General features: G+C 48.2%; 1 protein-coding gene across 1 annotated transcript; it reads left to right on the forward strand.

Moving 5' to 3' along the window:
* The first annotated feature begins 3,227 nt into the window (after positions 1-3,227).
* Positions 3,228-24,676, forward strand: LOC144695691 (zinc-binding protein A33-like). Its single transcript, XM_078566638.1, has 6 exons — positions 3,228-3,687; positions 9,994-10,089; positions 20,086-20,319; positions 20,448-20,470; positions 22,037-22,149; positions 23,841-24,676. Exons 1-6 carry the CDS (start codon positions 3,289-3,291, stop codon positions 24,380-24,382), a joined length of 1,407 nt encoding a protein of 468 aa, XP_078422764.1. The 5' UTR covers positions 3,228-3,288; the 3' UTR covers positions 24,383-24,676.
* Positions 24,677-25,476: the final 800 nt, after the last annotated feature.

Below are 25,476 nucleotides of genomic sequence, written 5' to 3' on the forward strand. Positions count from 1 at the left end.
TTACATTAAACAACATGGAATCTACAGCACAGAAACTGGCCATTCTACCCAACACCTCTATGCCAGTGTAAGAACAAAAATGCTGGAAATACTCAGTAGGCCAGGCAGCATCTGTGGAGAGAGAAACAGAGTTCTGTTTTAGGGTCATCTTGACCTGAAATGCTAACTCTGTTTCTCTCTCCACAGATGCTGCCTGGCCTGCTGAGTATTTCCAGCATTTTTTTTGTTCTTATTTCAGATTTCCAGCATCTGCAGTATTTTGCTTATGTAACTCTATGCCAGCGTTTATCCTTGACACTGGCCCCCTGTCACCCAACTTAAATCCCGCCCTATCAGCCGAGCCTTTTATTCCATTCTACTCATCTAGCGTCCCATAAAAGGTTCTTGCACCAGTCCATGTGGCCGTGACTTCCACACTCTCATCCTTCTCTCAGCAAAAAAATTTCTTTGATGCAAGAGAAGGAAAAAAACCAGTCTTCTGCAATTTGTCACAGTCGAAGTGGAAATCAGAAGAATGATTCAGGCCTGCTTTCATGTTGAAATGGTTGCTTGACTGAGGCAGGCGCCCAAGGCTCATCCAACGTTAGACCTTCTGCCTCATCTGGCCAATTCTGGAGAGTCGCTGATACCCATCCAGAGACAACTCCTTGGTTCCCGAAGCCCAATATGGGCCAGCCTCAATGCCCTAAGGAGGGATTTCAGTGGGGGAAAGCATTTGGTCTATGGGCTCCCAGCAGTCCCCTTAAGGACTGCTGGTCAGCTAGGATAAACAACCAACATTCTGAGCAGGGGAAAGCGGCTCCAACTTTGATCAGTGCTGGTGAATTTGTGGGACAACTCCTGAAACAGTTGTCAGCCCCTCTTGCAAGGCGCTGAGCACCTGTTTTAGGCAGTGCTACGGATGTCTGAATACTGACAAATCCAATTGGATGTATTTCAGGTGCTCTTAGCAGGCGGAAGACTGGATTGGGAAATTGGTTATTAAAATTGATAGGGTGGATGGAAAAAAGTTACTTCCTCTGGTTAGAAAATCCAGGCAAAGGAGCTTAACCTCAACATTAGAGCCAGGCCACTCATCCTTGGTGTTAGGAAACACATTTTAGCACAAAGGGTAATGGAAATCTGGAACTCACTTCCACAAAGAGCTGCTAATTGAAAATTTCAAAGCCAAGATGGATAGGTTTCTTTGTTAGCTAAGGATGTAAAGGATTACAGAACAGAGATGAGTAGACGCTGTTAAAATACAGATCAGCCATGGCCTAACTGAATGGCAGAACAAACTCGAAGGATGAATGGCCTCATCCTGTTTTGATGTTCCTGGAGTTAGCTGCTTACAGGGATATGCAACATTTGCCTTTTTAGCTCCTCACTTTCCATTATCCAATTGCCTAAACACTCCTCTCATGTGAAATAGCTGTTTACTTATATTTCTTACAATTTAGGATACTCTATTCACTGCTCACAGCGTGGTTTCCTGTGTACTGGAGACACCAAGGACAGATTGGGTGACCGCTTTGCAAAATAAGCCTGTTCAGTCCACTAGCATGGCCTTTGGATTTTTCTCCCTTGTCACTTCACCATTCCAGTGCCACTCCGACCTCTCTGTCCTCGGCCCCCTACCTTGTGATAATGAAGCTCAAATTGAGTTCATGGAACAACACCTCATCTTGTTGAATCCTTCCAGATTTAACACTGGACTCAACTATTTCATATCATAACCACCGCCCCCATTTTCTTTTCGCTCTGAGAAGGGGCCTGTTTGTGATGATTCTGGTATTCCCATTTACACCTTGTCTAGACTAATTTTCAGCACTTATCCTAATCTGAACCTTTGTACCATCATCCCCGTGGTCATTTAATGCCTTCACAGGCTATCACAGTCCTTCCCTTTTGCTCTTTTCAGCCATTTCCCCATCTCTGTGCTTGCTTAAAACCTATCACATTTCCAACTTCTTCCAGTTCTGATGAAGGCTTATCGACCTGAAATGGTAATTCCTTCTCACTCCACACATGCTAAGAAATTCCAACATTTTCTGTTTTAATGAAGTGAAAAGGTAATTGAAGACCCAGTATGACTGAGCCACAGTCACTTTTTTTAAAGATATATAACATGGGCAAAGAGCTGAACTCCCGAGGTGAGATGAGAGTGACTGCCTTTGGCATCAGGGCAGCATCTGACCGAGTGTGTATTCAAGGAGCCCTGGCATTGACTGGAGTCAATGGGAACCAGGGGGAAAACTCTCCACTGGTTGGAGTCATACCTAGCACAAAGGAAGATGGTTGTGGTTGTTGGAAGTCAGTCATCTCAGTTCCAGGACACCACTGCAGGAGTTCCTCAACCGTCTTCAGCTGCTTCATCAATGACCTTTCTTCCATCATAAGATCAGGAGTGGGGATGTTATCTGATGACTGCACAATGTTCAGCACCATTCGTGACTCCTCAGATACTGAAGCAGTCCATGTCCAAATGCAGCAAGACCTGGACTATATCCAGGCTTGGGCTGACAAGTGGCAAATAACATTCATGCCACACAAGTGCCAGGCAATGACCATCTCCAACAAGAGAGAATCTAACCATCGTCCCTTAACATTCAATGGCATTACCATTGCTGAATCCCCCACTATCAATATCCTGGGGGGTTACCATTGACCAGAAACTGAACTGGATTAGCCATATAAATACTGTGGCTTCAAGAGCAGGTCAGAGGCTAGGAATCGTGCGATGAGTAACCCACCTCCTGACTCCCAGGCGGTAGTTTTCCCATGCGTCTGCTGCCCTTGTCTTTCTAGATCATAGTGGTCATGGGTTTGGAAGGTGCTGCCTAAGGAGCCTTGGTGAATTCCTGCAGTGGATCTTGTAGATGATACACACTGCTGCTACTGTGCGTCGGTGGTGGAGGGAGTGAATGTTTGTGAATGTGGTGCCAATCAAGTGGGCTGCTTTGTCCTGGATGGTATTGAGCTTCTTGAGTGTTGTGGGAGCTGCACTCATTCAGGCAAGTGGGGAGTATTCCATCATACTCCAAACTTGTGCCTTGTAGATGGTGGACAGGCTTTGGGAAGTTCCCTTCCAAGTCACTCACCATCCTAACTTGGAAATGTATTGCCCTTCCTTCAGCAGTTCAAGAAGGCAGCTCACCACCACCTTTCCAAGGGCAATTAGGGATGGGCAATAAGAGCTGGTCTAGCCAGCTACGCCCATGTTCCGGAAATGAATTTTAAAAAAATCTCCGCAGTTTCCTGTGACTCTGCAGACGCTCAGACCGGTTTTGCGGGGAGGGCTGCGAAATGGCCACTAACCTGGACAAAGACCTGAATTGCCCGGTTTGTCTGGAAGTTTACCGAGACCCGGTGTTGCTAAGGTGCAGCCACAACTTCTGCAGAACCTGCATACAAAGACACATGGATGAGTCGGAGGGGGTGTTTACGTGTCCTTGTTGCCGAGCTGTGTTTGAGGGCGAATCCATTTACTCCAATCTGCAACTGGCCAATGTCATTGCCGGACTGCAGGACCTCCTGACACAGACAAGAACAGGGCTTGGCACTCAGCGATGTGTCAGGCATGGGAAAGATCTCGAACTCTTCTGTCAAGACGACAACCAGCTGGTGTGCTATATCTGTTCAGCCTCCCGGGATCACAGATACCACAATTGCGCCCCGATAGATGAAGCCTATACGGAATGCAAGGTAAGATCGAAAAGTGTCAATTCCTTTTGTAATGTAGGTGTAATAACCTCACAGACGCGTGTTCGGACCCGTCTCCTCCAAACTGGCAGGGCGGAGATTCCCTGTCAGCGCATCTGACTCATTCAGGGGCGAAATTCGCTGCATGAAAATTCAGAATCACAGAATCCATTCGGCCCATCGTGTCTGCCCAGGCCCTCTGAGCATTTTTAACTTGGTGCCAATCTCTTGCCTTTTCCCCGTAATGTTGCACATCGTTTCCATTTAAATAATCATCCAGTGCCCTCCTGAATGCCTCAATTGAACCCGCCTCTACCACACTCCCAGGCAGTGTATTCCAAACCCTAACTTCTGGCTGTGTGAAAAAAGTTTCTCCCTATCTGATCTGCCCAGGCCCCTCATGATTTTGAAAACTTCTATCAAGTCTCCTCTCAGACTTCTCCTCTCCAAGCAAAATGGTCCCAAACTCTCCAACCTCTCCTCCTGACTGAAGTGTCTCACCCCTGGAACCATTCTCGTAAACCACTTTTGCACTCTCTCCAATGCGTTTTTCCCAAAGGCACCTTGGGGTCTTAATCCAAACAGTTTAAATCTGAGTCCCCTGGTTCTCGAACCTTCTAGCCAGTGGGAAAACCTCTCTATCTACTATGACTATGCCCCTTGTGATTTTGAATAGCTATCTTTAAGGAGAATCTCGAATTGTACGTCCCTATTCCACGTAATTGAATTCTCTGATCCCTGAGACCATTCTGGTAAATCTTCCCTGCACTGTCTCTAAATCCTACACCTCTTTCCTAAAGCATGGTGTCCAGAATTGGACACAAAACTCCAGCTGACACGGATCAAATGTTTTATAAATTCCAGCATAGCTGGCTTGTTTTTGTACTCTGTGCCCAAGTCGTCACATACTTTTTTTTAAACCACCTTCAGTAATTTGTGTACATATACCTCACTGTTCTGGCACAATCTATTAGAATGGTGCCCTTTAGGTTATATTGCTTTTCCTCATTATTCCTACCAAAATGTATCACTTTGCACTTATCTGTGTTAAATTTCATCTGCAATGTGGCTGCCCATTCCACCATCTACATTGTCTTGAAGTTAATCACTATCCTCCTCACAATTCACTATTCTTCCAGATTCTGTTATTTGCAAATCTTGAAAGCGTGCACTATAATTACAAGTCTAAGTCCTTAATATATAACATGATAGGCAGTGGGCCTTATGCTGGTCCCGGGAGGAGGGAGGGGGAGGGTGGGAATCCACTGCATACCTTCCTCTGGTCAGAAAAAAACAACTTTTCATGACTACTTCCTGTTTCCTGCCACTCAGCCAACTTTGTAAACATGGTACCACTGTCCTTTTATTCCATGAGCTTCAACTTTGTTGGAAAGCCTATTATGTGGCACTTTCTCAAATGCCCTTTGGAAGTCCAGATATACCACATCGATAACATTACCCTCATCAATCCCCTCTGTTATCTCACCAAAAACAGTGACATAGTGATAACATTAGTAATCCTGAGCCTCTGGGGACACTGATTCAAATCCCACCATGGCAGCTGGTATAATTTAAATTCAGTTAATAAATCTGGAATTTAAAGCCAGCCTCAATAATGGTCATAATGAGATCTGTCACTTTTATCTATTGTTCTAAAACCCACCTGCTGCTTTAGGGGAAAAAATCTACTGGCCTCCATGTGACCCCAGACTCACAGCAATGTGGTTGACTCTTAACTGCCCACTGAAATGGCCTAGCAAACCACTCAATTCAAGGGCAAATTCATGCTGGCCTTACCAGTGATGCCTACATCCTATGAAAGAATAAAAATAAGGCACAGCCTATCAACTTGACAATATTCCATTAACACCTATGCTTTGTTTCCTGTCCATTAACCATATTATGCATGCTAACATATCACCCCCAACACCACGTGTCCTTAACTTGCTGAATAACTTTTTGTGTGGCACCTTCTCAAATGCTTTTTGGAAATCTAGGTATACTACATCTACTGGTTTCCCTTTATCAACCATACTAGTTACATCCTCAAAAAGCTTTAATAAATTAGTCAAACATGATTTTTCTTTTCTTTGTCTGACCATGTTTTGATTTTCTAAGTGCATCGTGAAGACTTCCTTAGCAATAGATTCCAGCACTTTCCCGACCAGAACTGGCAGAGTAATTGACCTGTAGATCCCTTCTTCCTCAGCTACCACCTTAGCCTTGCCCTCTGCCTCTATATATAGGTCTCTTTTTTTTTGTGTCTTAATTGGCCCACTCCTCCTGTTAGCATTTAGCTCTGAGTGTGACATTAAGATTGGAATTCCTGAATGTCAATGGTGGTCATTTGGATTTTCTGGAATAATTTCAGGGTTAAATTAGAGGGCTGCCAATCTCTGGTTTGAGAAAATGGCATGGAACTTCCAAGTTAACGAGGAAAAGCTCCTCAAGGAAGCCCTCAATTAAGTTGACTCAGCTCAATCCCATCCATATAGTAACAGCCAAAATTTCGTGCTGTGTGGATTGTATTTCTTTTAATCGGATGCTGAGGGCGAACTTAACTTTAATGTGGATGAAAGGTATTTTCTTCCAGGGAGCAATGCTGGACACCATTTTGGTGGCTAATTTAATCCTTGCTTTCAACACACGGTCCAATATTTCTGACCTTCCATGTTCAAGGGAGAGGGAAACTGGTGGGAGTGGAAAATCAGCGTTGCATCCAATCGGGTCATTTGCCGATGGGCGGATGAAGTTACAATTGCCCCATGGCACTGAAATTCAGCAGCAAACTTGCCATTATTGTGACACATTACCTGCTGATATCCCCCAATTAAAAAAGAACACAGGAACATAAGGTAATGAAGTGGGTTAATGGAATATCGACTTCTTTCTCACAGGGACTGAGAAACCCAGGGAAGGAAATTACATTTTAGTTATATAGGCCAGAATGTTCCAGCTGGCGTGTGGGTGGCGGAACTCACATGTCAGCTCTTAAAATGTTGCGGGAGCGTCCTGAGTCAGCGCGCGGCATCGCAAAATTTCGGTCGGCGGGCACACTCAGCAGTAGGGCGTTCGCCCGCCATTAATTGAAGGGCTCGTTAAGGCCCTTAATCTGCCAATTGTCCTGGATTTTGAGGGGCCCATGCGAACTTCGGTTCAGCGCATGGGCCCAACGGGCAGGCGGGTAGGAGATTTTTTAAGAAAACTCATGCAAAGTCGGGATATGTGGACTCAGAGGGGTTGTTCATGTTTTACACGAAGTTTTCATTGCTGAAAGTGTTTAAAAGTTGCCTGTGTGATTGTTAGCAGTTCTCATCGATTTCCAAGAGCTTCTTGTGTACTTTGAAACCAGTCTGCAGACAGTAATCTTTCTCGGGCCTGCAGCTTTCTGGAGGCCTCCATTTAGCCTGGGGGTATGGGTTCTGACCTCTCCACTGGAGGCAGCTCCTCTGAGGAGGAAGGGAGGGATAGAATAAGGAGGAGGCCAGGACTGGGCAATCAGCCTCCAGGGGAGCCACCTTTGGGAGGCCAGGCGCAGGCACAAGGGGCGCAGGGCCAAGGGGTTGTCCAAGGTGCAAGGGGCCACAGAAGACGCCACTATCCTGCTGCCAGGGTATACAGGCGGCGAAGCAGCTACCTCAATATGATTGAGGTGCAGTGCCAAAAGAGGCTCCGGCTCTCAAGGAAGACAGTCAACTATATCTGTCAGATGATTGGCCTGAGATCTCCCCTAACTGTGTGGGTGGACACCCCATGCCAGCAGCTCTGAAGCTCACAGTTGCCCTCCACTTCTATGCCTTTGGCTCCTTCCAGGGCTCGGTGGGTGATCTTTGCGGTGTCTCCCAATCAGCTGTCCACACTTGTGTCAAGCAGGTTACAGACCCTCTGTTCAGATGGGTATTGACCTTCATCCACAGCGACCAGGCAAGTCAGGCACAGCGAGCCAGAGGCTTCGCGGTCATTGCTGGCTTCCCCCGTGTCCAGGGTGCAATAGACTGTACACATGTGGCCATCAAGGCGCCAGCAAGTGAGCCCGGTGCCTTCGTCAACAGGAAGGGCTTCCACTCCATGAACGTGCAGATAGTGTGTGATCACACGATGTAGATTCTGCAAGTTTGTGCAAGGTATCCAGGCAGCTCCCACGACACCTACATCCTCAGTCACTCCCAGGTGCTGGGGCTCTTCAGTGCTCCAGCTCGGCTGGATGCTTGGCTGGTGGGTGACAAGGGCTATCCCCTCAGAAGGTGGATCATGACACCTCTACGCCATCCATGAACAGAAGCTGAGCAGCGCTACAATAGGAGCCAGGGCACCACAAGGGCTGTGCTGGAGAGAGCCATCGGTCTCCTCAAGATGCGCTTCCGTTGCCTGGACCGCTCGGGGGGCGCACTCCAGTACCCCCCAGATCGGGTCTCTGTGATAATGATAGCATGCTGCGCTCTGCACAATCTTCCACTGGAAAGTGGGGAAGCAGTTGACGATGAAGACCTTGATGCAGTGGATGAGGCTGCACATGATGAATCCAGCAGTGCCTCAGAGGATGAGGAAGCACAGGGCGATGATGAGGGGAAGCACGCCGACCCGCTACTGCACCAAGGAGGCCGGGACACCCACGACAATTTAATCCAAAGAACCTTCAGCTAGCTCCACACACATGGATCAGCAGGAATAGCATTGCCTGGCACTTCCACACATGGCACTTAGGTGCCACACCTTCCACCTGTTCAGCTGCAAATAAGAGGCCTCCAGCGGCTCCTGTCCACATTTTTGGTGAACAGTCACCAGAAGGTAGTACGGCTGCTCCCAACCCCCTCCCCCAACGGCCACGTTGGACACATTCAGCGTCCATCACTTTGAATAACACACAGGTCTTAGCGCCCATGGCAAATAGGCGCAACTAGGTGTGGCGCGAGGCCAGCAGATGGCACTTAGCCAAAACATCTTGAGGCTCCCCTTCCACCATCTCATTACCATCAATATGACATGTGTTGGAGTTCTGAATATGCGTCTAGAGGTCTCCCCTGCAGGTTGGCCCCAGACTACTCAAATGCCACAAAAACCAACATATGCTGCGGGGAGAACCCTTCTTCACCTCAACCACTAAGGCTGGTGTAAGCATGGTCAGTACCCATTTGTCCACCTAGCGTGCGCCAGATGCCCTATGCAGTAACGACAGCAAGACATGGTGGGGGGGGGCACAAAGGCTAAGCTGCCTTCTGGGTCAAATGGCCAAGACCGACATGGTACTCACCTGTCCAGAGCTCAGCAAATCATTGAATCTTTTCCTGCACTGAGTGCTCGTGCACCGCACATCATCATGGGCACTTACAGCATCACCCACCTCCTCCCACGCCTGGCTGGTGACATGGGGGGGGGCCTTCCTCCTCCCATCCTCAGGATACAGGATGTGCGGACGGATGCCCACCTCTTGCAGGAGGACAGCAAGGCATGCATCAGAAAATCAAGTGGCCATGGTGCACTGCCTCAAACAGGCTGTCTGGCCACTCTTTAAACAGGCTGCTGGCTCCCCATTGGAACTGGCAGTCTGAGGCCACCCACCCCCGCAACTATTTTCCCGTTCTCCATGGGAGTCACTTACCCGCTGGGTTGGCCTTAATTGGCCTGCGGAAAATGGGGGCACGGCCCGTTTTGCCAGTGGCAATCGGCCGGCCGCCAGCCGCCGAGTTGGTTGGGCGGGGAAATCCTGACCATTACCTGCCGTTATCCCCCTATTAAAAAAAGAACACAGGAACATCAGGTAATGAAGCGGGTTAATGGAATATCGACTTCTGTCTTACAGGGACTGAGATACTTAGGGAAGGAAATTACATTGTCGTTATGTCGTACCTTGGTCAGCCCCCCCATTTGGTGCGCTGGGTTCAGTCTTGAGCATCCCAGGACAAAGATAGGGAATCCAGTGCAGATTCACCAGAACAGTATCAGAGCTTAAAGTTTTTTTTTTAAACACAGGGAGGGTTAACAGAAATCTGGAATTTGATTCTTTGCAAGGCCAAGGGAGTTATATCGATAACTGGACTATCCATAATCCAGTTCATTGGTGGAACAGCATTCTCCTAGGCGGTAATCTTAATGTAGCTGGCCGGGTGGGACAGGGTGGAACACAAATTTTACACCGCCCCCCCACCCCCCCAATACTAGTCCACGTTGACTTCAACAATGCAGCACCCGATCCCATCAATTTCCCAACGTGTGGCTTCAGTTAAAATTGGGTGCGCTCAGACTATAATTACTATGAAGTGAATAGGGCAAAAAAAATAATTTGTCAATTTATTCTGCGTTTTTTTACAGGATATACTGAAACGTTCGATGACATTGCTCGAAAAGGAGGTTAAAGACCATGTGAAATTGCGCATTTCACAAGGGAAAAAGATTTCACATCTGCTGGTGAGTCTCTGAACAGTGCGATGTGTTTGTTGTGCACAGCTAGCTAGCTATTTCCCATTGCACCTTGTAATTGTTTCTAATCCTTTATTCAAAGGATTTTTAAAAAAAAAATGTAGAAATGTGTGTTTGGCAGAAGCTTAAATCGGGCACCAAGCCCGATATCCAGCTCTATTTGAGTCGATTTAATGGGATATTGGTGTGGGTGGGTGACTGAGAGAGGGAGGTGCAGGGGGGATAAGGGGCGGATTCAACATTGGCTGAAATTTCCAGCCAACACTCTCTAAGGGGGAGACATTCCATTTCTGGAGTGGCACCAAACTGGGCACAATGGATTGTCCGACTGTAACACGGCAGGACGACCTCAGCTGTGTATAATTCTCCGTTTTGGGAGTATCGCATTCAACTTCTCTCAAAGGCCTGAGTATTTCCCGGCAGTCTGAAGGAAGGCTTCACAGCCTCCTGTAGGCTGCTCACAATGGCCACTTCCAGGCCACACCGCTGAGCAGGGCACACTGGAGGGAAGGGTATTGGAACAGGGCAGGCTGCAGGGTCTGCCACAGGAGCAGGGCAGGCTGCAGGGTAGGCCAGATGTGGCCAACGCACCCCTTGTTTTTCAGATGAATGCGTTGCTGCCCTCCTCGAGGAGGTGGCAGCATGGCGGGAGGTGTTGGTCCCCATGGATGGGAGGAGGAGGCCCCCCACATGTGACCAAACTGCTGGGAGGAGGTGGTGGAGGTGGTGTGGCACATCTGGATCCAGTGCCATAAGCACTTCAATGATTTGTTGTGCTGTGGAAGGGTGAGTACCATGTTGGCGTTAGACATTTAACCCAGCACGTAGCCTTTGCCTTTGAGGGCCCCTCCCCCAAGTCTCACTGTCTTGACTGCATTGAATCATGTTGGGCATTTCTCGTATGCTGGGTGAGCAAGCAGATAGTGCCCATGTTTAGATCAGCCTGAGTGGTTCATGAGGTCATGAGTTCTCCCCCGCACCATACTTTGCTCTTAGTCGGACGTGACTAGTCTGGAGGCGGCCTGCGGGAGATGCAGCTAGGCGCATACTCAGAACTCCAATTCTAGGTATTCCATCATCCTATTCATGGTGATGAGATTGTGGAAGGGGAGCCTCAAGGTCTCATGGCCAAGAGCCATCTGCTGCCCTTGACGCTGCATGTAGTTGCGCTTCCTTGCCATGGGAGCTAAGACCATGTGTTTCCTAAAGTGATGGACGCAGAATGTGTCCAAGGTGGCCGTTGGGGGGGAGTTGGGAGCAGGTACACTATCTTTGTGTGACTGATCAGCAACAGCGGGGAGAGGAGGCACTGGAGGCCTGAGATGGGCCACTGTGGGTGGGGTGCAGCGTGCGCGTGCAGAGTCCATGTGCTAATTGCTGCAATGATTGGTCTCCTCTGTTTTCCAAGAGAAGAATGCTCACAATGCGTGTGAGTATTCGAGGGCTAGAGGTGGCCAGGCCCAGCTCATGACGTTAAGCCATTTTGAGCAGGAGGCCCTGGTACTTCAGAGACACCATGCGCCCAGGTCCACTGGTGTTGGTGAGGTTGGGGTGGAACAGCCAGGTATTTGAGGTCCACAGTGACATCCACCCTGTCTTCCCACCATCCAAAACACTGATGGTTGTTTGATTTCTTATTGTTGCAACATTGCTCGGTCACAGACTGATAGAGTCAGAGGTGTGGATCATAGACAAAGGTCCCTCAGCCCTTCGAGGATGCGCCAGTCAAGTACCTTCCAAAGTCGCCTTATCCCTTTTCCCACCACTATTCCCATGGCTTTGTATGCCATGGCATCGCAACTGCACATCTAAATACTTATTACACGTTAGGAGGGTTTCTGCGTCCACCACCCTTTCAGGCAGTGTGTCCCACATTCCCAACACGCTCTTGTGTACAAAAGTTGTTCATCACATCACCTGTCAACCTCATGCCCCTTACCTTAAATCAATGCCACCAGGTTACTCATCCCTCCGCCAAGGGAAAAAGTTCCCCTCTGTCGAGCCTATCTATGCCCCTCATAATGTTATAAACCTCAATAATGTCACCCTCAATCTCCTCTGATCCAGGGGAAATAACCCCAGTCTATGCTATGTCTCCTCATAAGTCAAACTCTCCAGCCCAGCCAGCATCCTGGTCAGTGACCTTTGCGCACTCTTCACTCCAAGCAGATCCCTCCCGTAAAGCGCATTTCACAACTGCACGCAGAACTATAGCTGTGGCCTAGTCGGCGTTTTCTGCACTTGGAACATGACCTCCATGTTCCTATATTCTATTCCTTGGGTAATAAAGGCAAGTAAGGCATTTACCTTCTTAAACACCTTCTTTATGTACCTGTCCAGCTTCCTTATTGGACCTGTCGACATGCACAGCAAAGTTCCTCTGATCCTCCTTACTTTCCACGGTCCTACCATTCCTTGTGTATTCCCGTGCCTTGTTCCTCCTGCCCAAGTGCATCACCTCACACTTATCCACATAACATTCCATTTGGTATTCCTTCGGCCATCTGACCAGCCTGTCTGTATCCGCCTGTAATGTAAGGGTATCCTCTTGCCTATTTGCCACCCCACTAATGTTCGTGTCCATAGGTTCTGGAATGTTGAGCGCATAATGAGCCAAGGGGAAAGGGATGAAGTGTGTCACTGTGTGCACGCTAACTGATCCACTGTCCTTGTTGTTAATTTCAGCATCATCAGAGCATGGCCGCCAGGGGGAATTCCAGATACCCCCTCTCACACCTGAGGGTCCTCAACCGTCATCTGCGTCACACCATTTCTGCGAGGCAGGCACCAGTGCAGATACTAGCACCTGGGTGGCCATTGCAACATCGGCTAGTGTCCCGGTGCACAGTGGAGAGGGCACTTCACAATCGCTGGAGGAGCTGGCAGAGACAGAGAGTGCCGATGGCACCAGGCCATCGCAGGGGACCAGGCACATCCTCAGTCGGTGCCTGATGATGTGCCTCTGGAGTCATCCGCGATGCAGCAGCTGCAGGAAATGCGGCTGGGTGAGCGGGAGTGTTACATGAGACGATGCTTCTCTTGGTGTCCCTGGTGGAGGAGTCCACGTGGAGCATCTCTGATGCAATGAGCCTCATGGCAGAGCATCATGCTTCCTCCATGGAGAGAGTGGCGACTCTCATGGAGAGGGGCCTCCAGTAGAACAATCAGGTTCTCCTGGGGATGCGCTCGGACCTGCAAGCCCTCACAGTGCCAGTGGCTACAGCTAGTCAATGCCAATGTGTGAGGTGGTATGGGCTTCAAGCTTCTCAGCTTGTTGCCCATCCATCAACGGTGAGCAGGTAGGTCCGAGGCAACCACACATTGGCGGAGCAGCTGCCTGTCGTATCTGCGGGCTCCTCTCACGGCGCTCCAGATGAGGGCATCATCTCCTCCACCCCTCTCCCAGTGACCGCTTCATTGGATGAGGCTGCGATGACTGGGGAGATGCCAGCTGTGGACCTGGCAGATCCCTTCCAGGCAGGTCCAGCACAGGCTCCACAGGCCAGAGGACGACCACCAAGGTCATGAAGGCCAACAGGACAGCAGAGTCAGCAGGCTGTCTCAGATGCCACTCTGAGCGATGGGGCAGCATCAAGACGTAGCACCCGAAAACGTAAGCAGAAGGCACCTTAGGCACACCACGAGTTTCTCACTGGTGCTTTTGTGTTAACCCTGGATTAGGGACTTGTTATTTGTTTCTGCTTGAAAAACGTTTTGTTTTGATTTTGTGAGAACTTCTGATGGTGAAAATTAAAACCAGATGTGTTACCATGGCTGAGGGTGGCTCCTTTAATCTGCATTTGTATGTTTTACAGACATGTCATGAGTGTTTGAGTGGACATTGAAGTTTAGGTCCAAAGCCCTTAGTTGCAGCTGATGAAGTGGCAGATGTAGCACTTAAGTGCTGAGTATGGAAGCGCCTGGCAAGGCTGGTCCTGCTGATCCATTTGTGTGGAGCTAGCTGAAGGTTCATTGGATTAAAGTCTCCCCGGTGTCCCTGCCTCCTTGGTGTAGTCCCGGGTCAGCGTTTAGCCACTCATCATCGCCCTGTGCTTCCTCATCCTCAGGATCAGTGCTGGACTCATCATGTGCAGCCGCATCCACTGCGTCAATGTCTTCATCATCCACTGCATCCCCCCTTTCCAGCGCAAGATTGTGGAGAGCGCAGCATGCTACCACTATCACCGATGCATGATCTGGGGGGTACTGGAGTGTGCCCCCTGAGCGGTCCAGGCATCAGAAGCGCATCTTGAGAAGACCGATGGCTCTCTCCACCACAGCCCTTGTGGTGCCCTGGCTCCTATTGTACTGCTGCTCAGCTTCTATTCTTGGATGGCGGAGAGGCGTCATGAACCACCTTCCGAGGCGATAGCCCATGTCACCCAGCAGCCACCCATCCAGCCGAGCCGGAGCACGGAAGAGCCCCGGCACCTGGGAGTGTCTGAGGATGTGGGTATCGTGGGAGCTGCCTGGGTACCTTGCACAGACTTGTAGAATCAGCATCCTGTGATCACACACTATCTGCACGTTCATGGAGTGGAAGCCCTTCCTGTTGACGAAGGCACCGGGCTCACTTGCTGGCGCCTTAATGGCCACATGTGTACAGTCTATTGCACCATGTACACGGGGGAAGCCAGCAATGGCCGCGAAGCCTCTGGCTCGCTGTGCCTGACTTGTCTGGTTGCAGCGGAAGTGGATGAAGGTCAATGCCCGTGTGAACAGAGGGTCTGTAACCTGCTTGACACAAGTGTGGCCAGCTGATTGGGAGACACCGCAAAGATCACCCACCGAGCCCTGGAAGGAGCCAGATACATAGAGGTGGAGCGCAACTGTGAGCTTCAGAGCTGCTGGCATGAGGTGTCCACCCACACAGTTAGCAGAGATCTCAGGCCAATCATCTGACAGATGTAGTTGACCGTTTCCCTTGACAGACGGAGCCTCCTTCAGCACTGCACCTCAGTCATATTGAGGTAACTGCTTCGCCGCCTGTATACTGGCAGCAGGATAGTGGCGTCTTCTGCGGCCTCTTGCACCTTGGTCTACCTCTTGGCCCTGTGCCCCCTGTACCTGCACCTGTCCTCCGAAAGGTGGCTCCCGTGGAGGCTGATTGTGCACTCCTGGCCTCCTCCTTATTCTCGCCCTCCCTTCCTCCTCAGAGGAGCTGCCTCCAGTGGACATGTCAGAACCCACACCCAGGCTAAAGGGAGGCCTCAGGAAAACTGCAGGTCCGATAAAGTTTACTGACTGCAGGGTGCTGACCTGTAGGTTCAAAGTACACAGAAAGTTGCTGGAATTCGTTCTGAACTGCTGCAGATCACACAGGCAAGTTTAAAAAACTTTCTGCAATAATTACTCACAGACCAGGTTGACAACCCCACTGAGCCCTCTTAACCTGCCCGTGGATGAGTTTGACTAAAAAGCCTCTTGCCCGCCTGCCCGTTGCGCCTGTGCGCCGACCCGAAGATCGCACGGGCGGCTGTAAATCGCCGTCGATTAACGATTTCAGGGCCTTAATTAATGGCGAGCGCGTGTCGAACTTCATCGCACGCCCGCCCAGTGAAATATTGCGATGGTGCGCGGTGACGTCAGGACGCTCACCCGACATCACCGCGCGTCATTTTACGCGATGACGTTGGGACGCCCGCCCGATGTCAACACGTGTCAGAAACCCTGCCCCCGCACGCCAGCTGAAAAATCCTGGCCTTTGTGTTTTCCTCAATGTGGCTCAGAAAGGTTCTTAGTAGCACCCGCACATGTCGCTATGGAGCAAGTTTCGACGCACCCTCCGGTCGGGAAACTGACGAGATCTGATGCAACCAGATTTCATTCACCGTTGAAACTAATGCTCCACCATTCAATATGATCAATGCTGATCCTCTATCTCAACACCGTACTCCCACACTCTCCTCATACCGCCTGCCGCCTTCAGAGTCTAGAAATCTATCTATTTCCTTCTTAAATATATTCAGTGACTTACCCTCCACAGCCTTCTGTGGTAGAGAATTCCACAGGTTCACCACCCTGAGTGAAGAAGTTTCTCTTCATCTCAGTCCTAAATGGTCTATCCCATATCCTGAAATTGTGACCCCCGTGTTCTAGACCCCTCCAGCCAGAGGAAACATCTTCCCTGAATCCAATCCCTCCATCCCTGTCAGAATGTTATTTGTTTCAATGAGATCTCCTCTCATTTTTCTAAACTCCAGTGAATACAGGTCTAGTCGACCCAATCTCTCCTCATAGGACAGTCCTGCAATCCCACGAATCAGTCTGGTGAACCTTCACTGCACTGCCTCGAAGGCAAGCATATTTTTCTTATGTAAGCAAACCAAAACTGCGCACAATGCTCCAGGTGTGGTCTCACCAAGGCCCGATGCAGCTGCAGTAAGATATCCTTGCTCCTGTGCTGAAATCCTCTCACAATAAAGGCCAACATACCATTTGCCTTCTTTACTGCTTGCTACACCTGCATGCAATGATTGGTGTACAAGGACACCCAGGTCCATCAACATTTTCCAATCCATCACCATTTAAATAATACCCTGCTATTCTGTTTTTCCTACCAAAGTGGATAACTTCAGACTTCACAGAATCAGAATCACAGAATCACACAGTGCAAAAGAGGCCCTTTGGCCCATCGAGTCTGCACCGACATGTGAGAAACACCTGACCCACCTAGCTAATCCCATATACCAGCACTTGGCCCATAGCCTTGAATGTTATGACGTGCCAAGTGCTCATCCAGGTACTTTTTAAAGGATGTGAGGCAACCCGCCTCCACCACCCTCCCAGGCAGCACATTCCAGACCGTCACCACCCTCTGGGTAAAAAAGCTTTTCCTCACAACCCCCCCTAAACCTCCTGCCCCTCACCTTGAACTTATGTCTCCTTGTGACTGACCTTTCAACGAAGGGGAACAGCTGCTCCCTATCCACCCTGTCCATGCCCCTCATAATCTTGTACACCTTGATCAGGTCGCCCCTCAGTCTTCTCTGCTCCAACAAAAACAACCCAAGTCTATCCAACCTCTCTTCATAACTTAAATGTTTCATCCCAGGCAACATCCTGGTGTATCTCCTCTGCACCCCCCTCCAGTGCAATCACATCCTTTCTATAATGTGGCGACCAGAACTGCACACAGTACTCCAGCTGTGGCCTCACCAAGGTTCTATACAATTCCAACATGACCTCCCTCCTTTTGTAATCTATGCCTTGATTGATAAAGGCAAGTGTCCCATATGCCTTTTTCACCACCCCACTAACATGCCCCTGCCCCTTCAGAGATCTGCACACACACGCCAAGGTCCCTTTGTTCCTCAGAACTTACTAGTATCATGCCATTCATTGAATACTTCCTTGTCAAATTACTCCTTCCAAAGTGTATCACCTCACACTTTTCAGGATTAAATTCCATCTACCCATTTGACCATCCCATCTATATCTTCCTGTAGCCCAAGATACTCAGCCTCACTGTTAACCACCCGTCCAAGCTTTCTGTCATCTGCAAACTTACTAATCCTACCCCCCACATAGTCATCTATGTCGTTTATACAAATGACGAATAATAGGGGACCGAGCACAGATCCTTGTGGTACGCCACTGGACACTGGCTTCCAGTCACTAAAGCAGCCTTCTGTCATCACCCTCTGTCTCCTACAACTATGCCAATTTTGAATCCACCTTATCAAATTACCCTGTATCCCATGTGCATTTGCCTTCTTTACAAGTCTCCCATGTGGGACCTAGTCAAAGGCTTTGCTGAAATCCATATAAATTACATCAACTGCGCTTCCCTCATCTACACAACTGGTCACCTCCTCAAAAAATTCAATCAAATTTGTTAGGCATGACCTCCCCCTGACAAAGCCAAACTGACTATCCCTGATCAAACCTTGCCTCTCCAAGTGGAGATAGATTCTCTCCTTCAGAACTTTCTCCAATAGTTTCCCGACCACTGACGTGAGACTCACTGGTCTGTAGTTCCCTGACTTATCTCTACAACCCTTCTTAAACAGCGGAACCACATTAGCAGTTCTCCAGTCCTCTGGCACCTCCCCTGTGGCCAGAGAGGAATTAAAGATTTCGGTCAGAGCCCCTGCGATCTCCTCCCTTGCCTCCCTCAGCAGTCTGGGACACAAAACATCCGGACCTGGAGATTTGTCCACTTTTAAGCCTGCCAACACCTCCAATACCTTGTCACTCCCTATATCAATTTGCTTAAGAACTTTGCAGTCTCTCTCCCCGAGTTCCATACCTTCATCTTCATTCTCTTGGGTGAAGATGGATGTGAAGTATTTGTTCAACACTCTACCGATGTCCTCTGGCTCCACCTATAGATTGCCCCCTTGGTCCCTAATGGGCCCTACTCTTCCCCTGGTTATCCTCTTCCTTAAGATATACTTATAGAATATCTTGGGATTTTCCCTACTTTTACCAGCCAGAGCTTTCTCATATCCCCTCTTTGCTCTCCTAATTTCTTTTTTTAAGCTCCACCCTGCACTTTCTGTACTCCACTAATGCCTCTGCTGATTTTCTCCCCTTGTACCTGCTAGAAGCCTCTCTTGTCCTGCTCATCGTATCTTGAATATCTCTGGTCATCCATGGTTCTCTGGGCTTGTTACTCCTTCCTATCACCCTAGAGGGAACATGTTGAGCCTGTACCCTCCCCCATTTCCTTTTTGAACACCACCACCCCCCCCACTGCTCTTCTGCAGATTTCCCCACAAGTAACTGTTCCCAGTCTACCTCGGCCAGATCCTGCCTTATTTTACTAAAATTCGCTCTCCCCCAATCTGAAAAATCTTTTGCAACTTGTCTATTTCTTTGTCCATAACAAGCTTAAATTGTACCATGTTGTGGTCGCTATCACTAAAATGCTCCACCACCACCACCTCAGCCACCTGTCCGGCTTCATTCCCCAGAATTAGGTCCAGCACTGTGCCGTCCCTTGTTGGATCCTCTACATATTGACGTAAAAAGTTCTCCTGTACACAATTCAAGAAATCCACTCCATCCAAGCCCTTAACACTATGTCTATCCCAATTAATGTTGGGAAATTTGAAATCACCTAATATAATTACCCTATTGTTATTGCTTTTACACACCTCCACTTTATACTGCATCTGCCAAGTATTTTCCCACTCACTCAACCTATCTAAATCGCCTTGAAGCCTCTTAAAATCCTCTTCATCGCTCACTTACCACCAAGTTTTGTGTCATCAGCAAACTTGGAAATATTGCATTTGGTTCCCTCATCCAAATCATTGGTGTATATTGTGAATAGCTGGGGCCCAAGCATTGATCCCTGCGGTACCCCACCAGTCACCACCTGCCACTCTGAAAAAGACCCATTTACTCCTACTCTCTGTTTCCTGCCTGCTAACCAACTCTCTGTCCATGCCAATATATTACCCCAATCCCATGTGCTTTAATTTTATACACTAACCTCTCATCCAAATACACCACATCCACTGGTTTTCCCTTATCTATTCTGCTAGTTACACCCTCAAAGATCTCCAGTAGGTTTGTCAAACATGATTTCCCTTTCATAAATCCATGTTGACTTTGTCTAATCCTGTTGATATTTTCTAAATGTCCTGTTATCACATCCTTTATAATAGGCTGTAGCATTTTCTCCACTACTGATGTTAGGCTAACCAGTCTGTAGTTTGCTGTTTTCTCCCTCCCTTTTTTCAATAGTGGAGTTTTATCTGCCACCCTAAATATACAAGGGGAATGTGACTTTCTGTTTCTGTAAGTTAAAGTATAAGTTGCCTACAAAAAGAAAATAATGTTTAGTCACTCGTGCTTTTTAAAAATCATTTGTTACACTAAAAGTTTTAAAACGTAAAGTCTTATCAGGTCATTCTTTCAGCTAATAATTGGAAGTACGAATCTCTTTTTAAAAAAAAGTTATCAATCTCTTTAGGGATTGCAATAAAATCTATGACAACTTTGATTACAATGCTGTTACCGACACTCTTATAGGATACAACGGAATATCTGAGAGAAGATATAGCAGGACAATTTGAGGCGATGCATAATTTTCTCAATGAGAAAGAACATGCAATCATAGAAAAACTTGCAGACGAAGAAGATCGTGTTCTGCAAAAGCTAGAAGAGAACGTGTTGCTGGTATCAAGACATTGTGACACATTGGAAGCAATAATACAAGCCATCCATGAGGTTATAAATTCAGGAGACAGCTACCAGTTACTGCAGGTGAGTTAGCAGAGGTAGCAATGGAAATGATTTGACTTCACAGTCTGGGAGTTGCAATTTCTAAATTATGTGGTAGTTCAGAAACAAATTAAGCGACAAAATAAGAGTATGCTTTCTTTCTTTCCCAGGAATATGACAGTCTTAAGAAGAGGTATGTATACCATTTATTTTGAACCCTCCCTAACCTGTTATGGATGAATTTCTACCTAACTTCTGATTGACTGCCTTAAGTACACAAGTAGGGCTGTGGCCATAACTTCCGAGCTCCAGGGTGTTGTATCTGGGGGTACACCAAACCCCCCCACCCCTGGCAGTTCCCAGGTAAGGTTTGCACTGCAATTGCCAGGGAAGTGCAAACTTCCCGTGGGCAATTGCCCTGCACTGGGAACCATCCAAAAATTGAGATTTAAATTGCAAACCTCGGATGTTTCCAACATCATTGGTTACCCAGAAAAAGTTAGAACTAAAACCACTTCTAGCTTCTGGGTAACTAATGTATGCGCCCACACTGATTTTCCCCCCTTCCCTCACCAAGGGACTCCCCTCACACCCCTGAACCCCCAGGGACCCTACCTTTCCGCAAGGGACTTCCTGCCTCGCCCCAACCCCCAACTACGCCCTTCAGGCCCAGCCAGACCTAATCCCCACCTTCCCCCAACTCCCCCCACCCCACACTGGCAGACCCCACCCCCAATCCTCCAACACCCAACCATACCCCACCCCATCACCAAATTCTAACCACTTACCTGACAAGCTTACCTCCTCCCTGACTTGAAAGTGGCTGGACCTTAAATCTCACCTGACTTTGTGCAGCCTACGCCGTTAAAAAAAAAGCGGGGGGGGTGCGGTGGATGGGTGGGGAAGGGGAATGGCCTCCTTGCGTCCGATTCAGCAGCGCTGGACTGCAGGCTTCAAGGGGCATGCTGCGCTGCACAGTTCTCAGCCGGGCTGAGTCGGAAGGTCGGGTGAGGCCGGAGGGTAAAGGTTACAGGGTAAGGAAAAAGTAGGAGCGGACTGACAATCCGACTCTAATTGGCACCCTGTGGACGTTCAGGCACAGCATAATGAGCTAAACAGGCCGTGCAGATCCAGACCGACGTTGCAGCAGCAGATCGGGGGGAATGTGCAGTGGAAATGTGACCCTTTTCTTTTTTTGTGCCTGCCATTTAATGCCAGGGTGCAGCCACTGAACTGTGACTACAATTCATTTTAGCAGCAGCACCAACTGGGCGATATCGTATCTGCCGCTTGATAATCAATTATGTTGCCATGCATAGAATTGAAGATCAAACAGAGCGTGTAACAGGCACTCGGCACCATATCGTTAATTTAGTGCGTCCTCCCATGTATATCCAAGCCATCTTTCCTTGACAGCAATTAACTGCAGAAAGTGAAAAGCTAAGGTGTTTTTTTTTGAAGTCACAACCTCTGGGTGTCTGATGCAGCAGGAAGATGCTGTTGACAATTTTGTCTCTGCAGGGGCGGGTGAGAGCAGGGATGGGGAAGTGCCCCAATCAACCTATCCTTAAGTAGCCAGAGAATAGACTTGAGATGGGCAATGTTGAAGCAAACTAAGTGCAGAGTTTGAGCTCCAATTTTAGGGTCCAAATTCTTCAGTAAACAAAAGCAACACAAAGGGGAGTTTGGGAAGGCAATAACGGTGCATGTCATTGTACCTTTCTAAAGAATTCAACTCAGTCATGTTTGCCTATTGCAGATCTGAATCAATTTATGATCCAGTATTGAATGCATCAATTTTCAACGTGGATGAATTTTATGGTCCTCTACAGTATGGAGCCTGGAAACAGATGAAGAATATCATCAAAATAGGTTATTTTAACATAATTTTTCTTTGCCTCGATTATGGTGCTTCATTATGTTTGTGCAAAGCTTCTGAAAGGGACATGCTTGCCCACTTAACTTTGAGCTTCACTAATTAAGAGCGTAATATCATAAGAAATAGGAGCAGAAGTGGAGCATACAGCTTTGTGGGCCTGCTCTTCTATTCAATACAGCTATGGTTGACCTTTCGCCTCAGATCCACACTCCTATTCATTGCCGCCTACCCCCCAATCCCTCAATTTCCTGAGAGAGCAAAAATCTGTCTATCTCAGTCTTAAATACATTCAGTGTCACAGTATCCGCGATCATCCAGGTTCCATGCCTGATTCCTGTTTGTTTTTATGTGCAATTGAAGTTGATGGCAGCTAAAGTCCGAAAGCTAAAATTCTTGCTGGGTGGGTTAAAACCATGGGTACCTAGCTGCCCTCTGCCCAGACGCTGATAGTAAAGATAAAAGTCACAGAATTTTAACCTGACTCACTGTGTAGGAAACCGGTGAGATGGGTCTTAGTTTGAAGGTCAGTTTTACAACCTGCTCAATGTTAGTCTCTGACGTCAAGAGAGAGTAACATTGGGTGGGATGCAGAACCAGCTCTATATGCAATCCTGCCAATCTTCCAGTGGGTACCATTAGGCTGGCGGTTCCCCACATTGAACCTTACAGCAATAAAGGAGGTCAGGAAGCCCATCATGTCTGTGCAGGCTCTTTGAAAGAGCGATCCAATCAGTACCCCAGCTCTTTCCCATAACCACGCCAATATTTCCTTTTCAAGTATTTATCCAATTCCCTATTGAAAGCTACTATTGAATCTGCTTCCACCACCCTTTCAGGGAGTTCATTCAGATCAGAAAACTTCCTGCATTTTGTTTTAAAACTGCTCATTTCTCTCTTGGTTCTTTTGCCAATTATCGAAATTTCTTCCCAGCATTTATTGCCCATCCCTAATTGCCCTTGAGAAGGTGGTGGGGAGCTGCCTTCTTGAACCACTGCAGTCCATATGGTGTAGGTACATCCACAGGGCTGTTACGGAGGGCATTCCAGGATTTTGACCCAGCGACAGTGAAGGAACAGCGATATATTTCCAAGTCAGACTGGTGAGTGGCTTGGAGGGGAACTTCCAGGTGGTGGTGTTCCCATGTGTCTCCTTCTTTGTCTTTCTTGGTGGTAGAGGTTGTAGCTTTGGAAGGTGCTGTTGAAGGAGGCTTGGTGAGTGGCTGCAGTGCGTCTTGTAGATGGTACACACTGTTGCCCACTGTACATTGGTGGTGGATGGGGTTACGATCAAGTGGGCTGCTTTGTCCTGGATGGTGTCTAGCTTCTTGATTGTTACCAATCCTCTTGCTTGTATAAACAGTTTAAACAGTTTCAGACCATCGACTCTATCAACCCCCTCATAATTTTGGACCTCTACTAAATGTCTTATTAACCTTCTCTGTTCTAAGGATAAGAATCCTAGATTATCTAGTCTCTGTACATAACTGAAGTCCCTCATCCCTGGTATCATTCTAGTAAATCTCCTATTGCACCCTCTCCAAGACCTTGTCATCTGAAAATCTACCCCACGTTGTGTATTGTGAACAAGACTGACAGGCAGAAAGAACACTTTTTCCAAACCTCTGCTCCGCTATATTAATCGAAAGAGAGTATAATTGCCTGTTTATATCCAATTCCCTTACAGTTCCAACTGCACTTCACTTCGATCCAAGAACAGCAAATCCTTACCTTCGCATATCAAACCTCGGACGAAAACTAAAGTATTGTGAAATTCAATCAAAGCCGCCAGACACCCCTGAGAGATTTACGAACCACCTCAGTGTTTTTGCTTCAGTGGGTTTAACCTCAGGAATACAATACTGGGAGGTAAATGTCAGTGAAGGTGCTGACTGGCTTCTCGGTGTGGCTGCAGCGTCAGTTAATAGGAAGGTGTGTGCAGTAACCAAACCGGAGAACGGATATTGGACCATAGGACATAGAATTGGGGAAAATTATTGGGCCTACGACGATGAAAAAGTCACCATCAACCCTGATATCAACGCCAGAATGATTGGCATTTACCTCGACTATGAGAAAGGACAGTTGTCATTTTACGATGCCGAGGACATGTCGCATATTCATACGTTCAACAACAAGTTCACTGAGAAACTTTACCCGTATTTTAGCATCAATCACAATGAACAATATGTAACACCGACCTTAGAGGTTTTCCATTTAGAGCTGTGATCGTGGCTCAGATCTTCTGTTCCCTGGAGGATCGTACCCCGGAGGAGCCCCGACAGATGCACAGTGGGGGAGGAGTCCCCTTGGATGTCCCCACACAAGAAACTGCATCGGAATTGCCCAGGAAGTTTCAACTCCCACTGGTCAATTACCCTGCAGCTGGAACACTCCGAAACTTCAATTTAAAGTCAGAGACTTCAGGTGGTTCCAACTTTCCTAGCAGAATAATTCTCCAGGAAAGTTAGAAGGATTTAAAACACTTCTAATTCCTCAATAACTGTGTTACTGATCTCTCCCCCCCCATACCCCCAACACCCATTGGACACCTTGACTAACCTCCAGACCCCATGGCCCAACAGCTCCCCTGACTACCGGCCAGCCCCTGACTAAGCCCCCAGCTACGCCCCCCGCCCTCGACAAACCACCTGACTAGCTCCCCAACCCTGACCACACCCTCACCTCCTAACTAACCCCTGACCACCCCCAACCCCGGCACCTCTCTCACCCTCCGACCCCCCCACCACCCAGCCGCCCCCCGACCACTTGACTGATCCCTGACTACCCAAACCTCCCGACACATGCTACCCCACCCGACCCATCCTACCAACATCACCAACCCTCGACTTATCCTTCCCACTAACCTTGCACACTTACCTTCTCTCCTGTCAAAGTGGATAGGACACTTAGATTTACTGGTTAATGGCAGCTCCTGTCCCTTCACTTTCCCTGACGCTTCTGCACAGAAGAAGCTCCAACAGCAGCTGCTGCACATTTCTCACCAGGCCCAGGTCAGAAGCTCAGGTAAGAAATGTGCAGCTCCAGTCTAGGGCAAGTTTAAAAAGGAGCAGAGTGGCAATCTGATAGCGATTGCCACTCTGCTGAAGATTCAGCCGAAGATTAGGAGGTATCTGCATTTGTGTGGTCGTCAAAGGAAAAAATGCTGGTGAATAAAACATTTTCCAATGTCAACTTTACAAATTCCCAGGTGAAACAATCTGCCTTATTTGAACTCCCTCCAACCCTGCCTGTGCGGAGGGAAGGAGCTGTTTAAATGAGCGGAAGGACTTAGCTCCTCCTGTCTTCCAGGACAGCCATCC

Source organism: Cetorhinus maximus, chromosome 21, assembly GCF_964194155.1.
Source record: "Cetorhinus maximus chromosome 21, sCetMax3.hap1.1, whole genome shotgun sequence".
NCBI classification, from domain to species: Eukaryota; Metazoa; Chordata; class Chondrichthyes; order Lamniformes; family Cetorhinidae; genus Cetorhinus; species Cetorhinus maximus.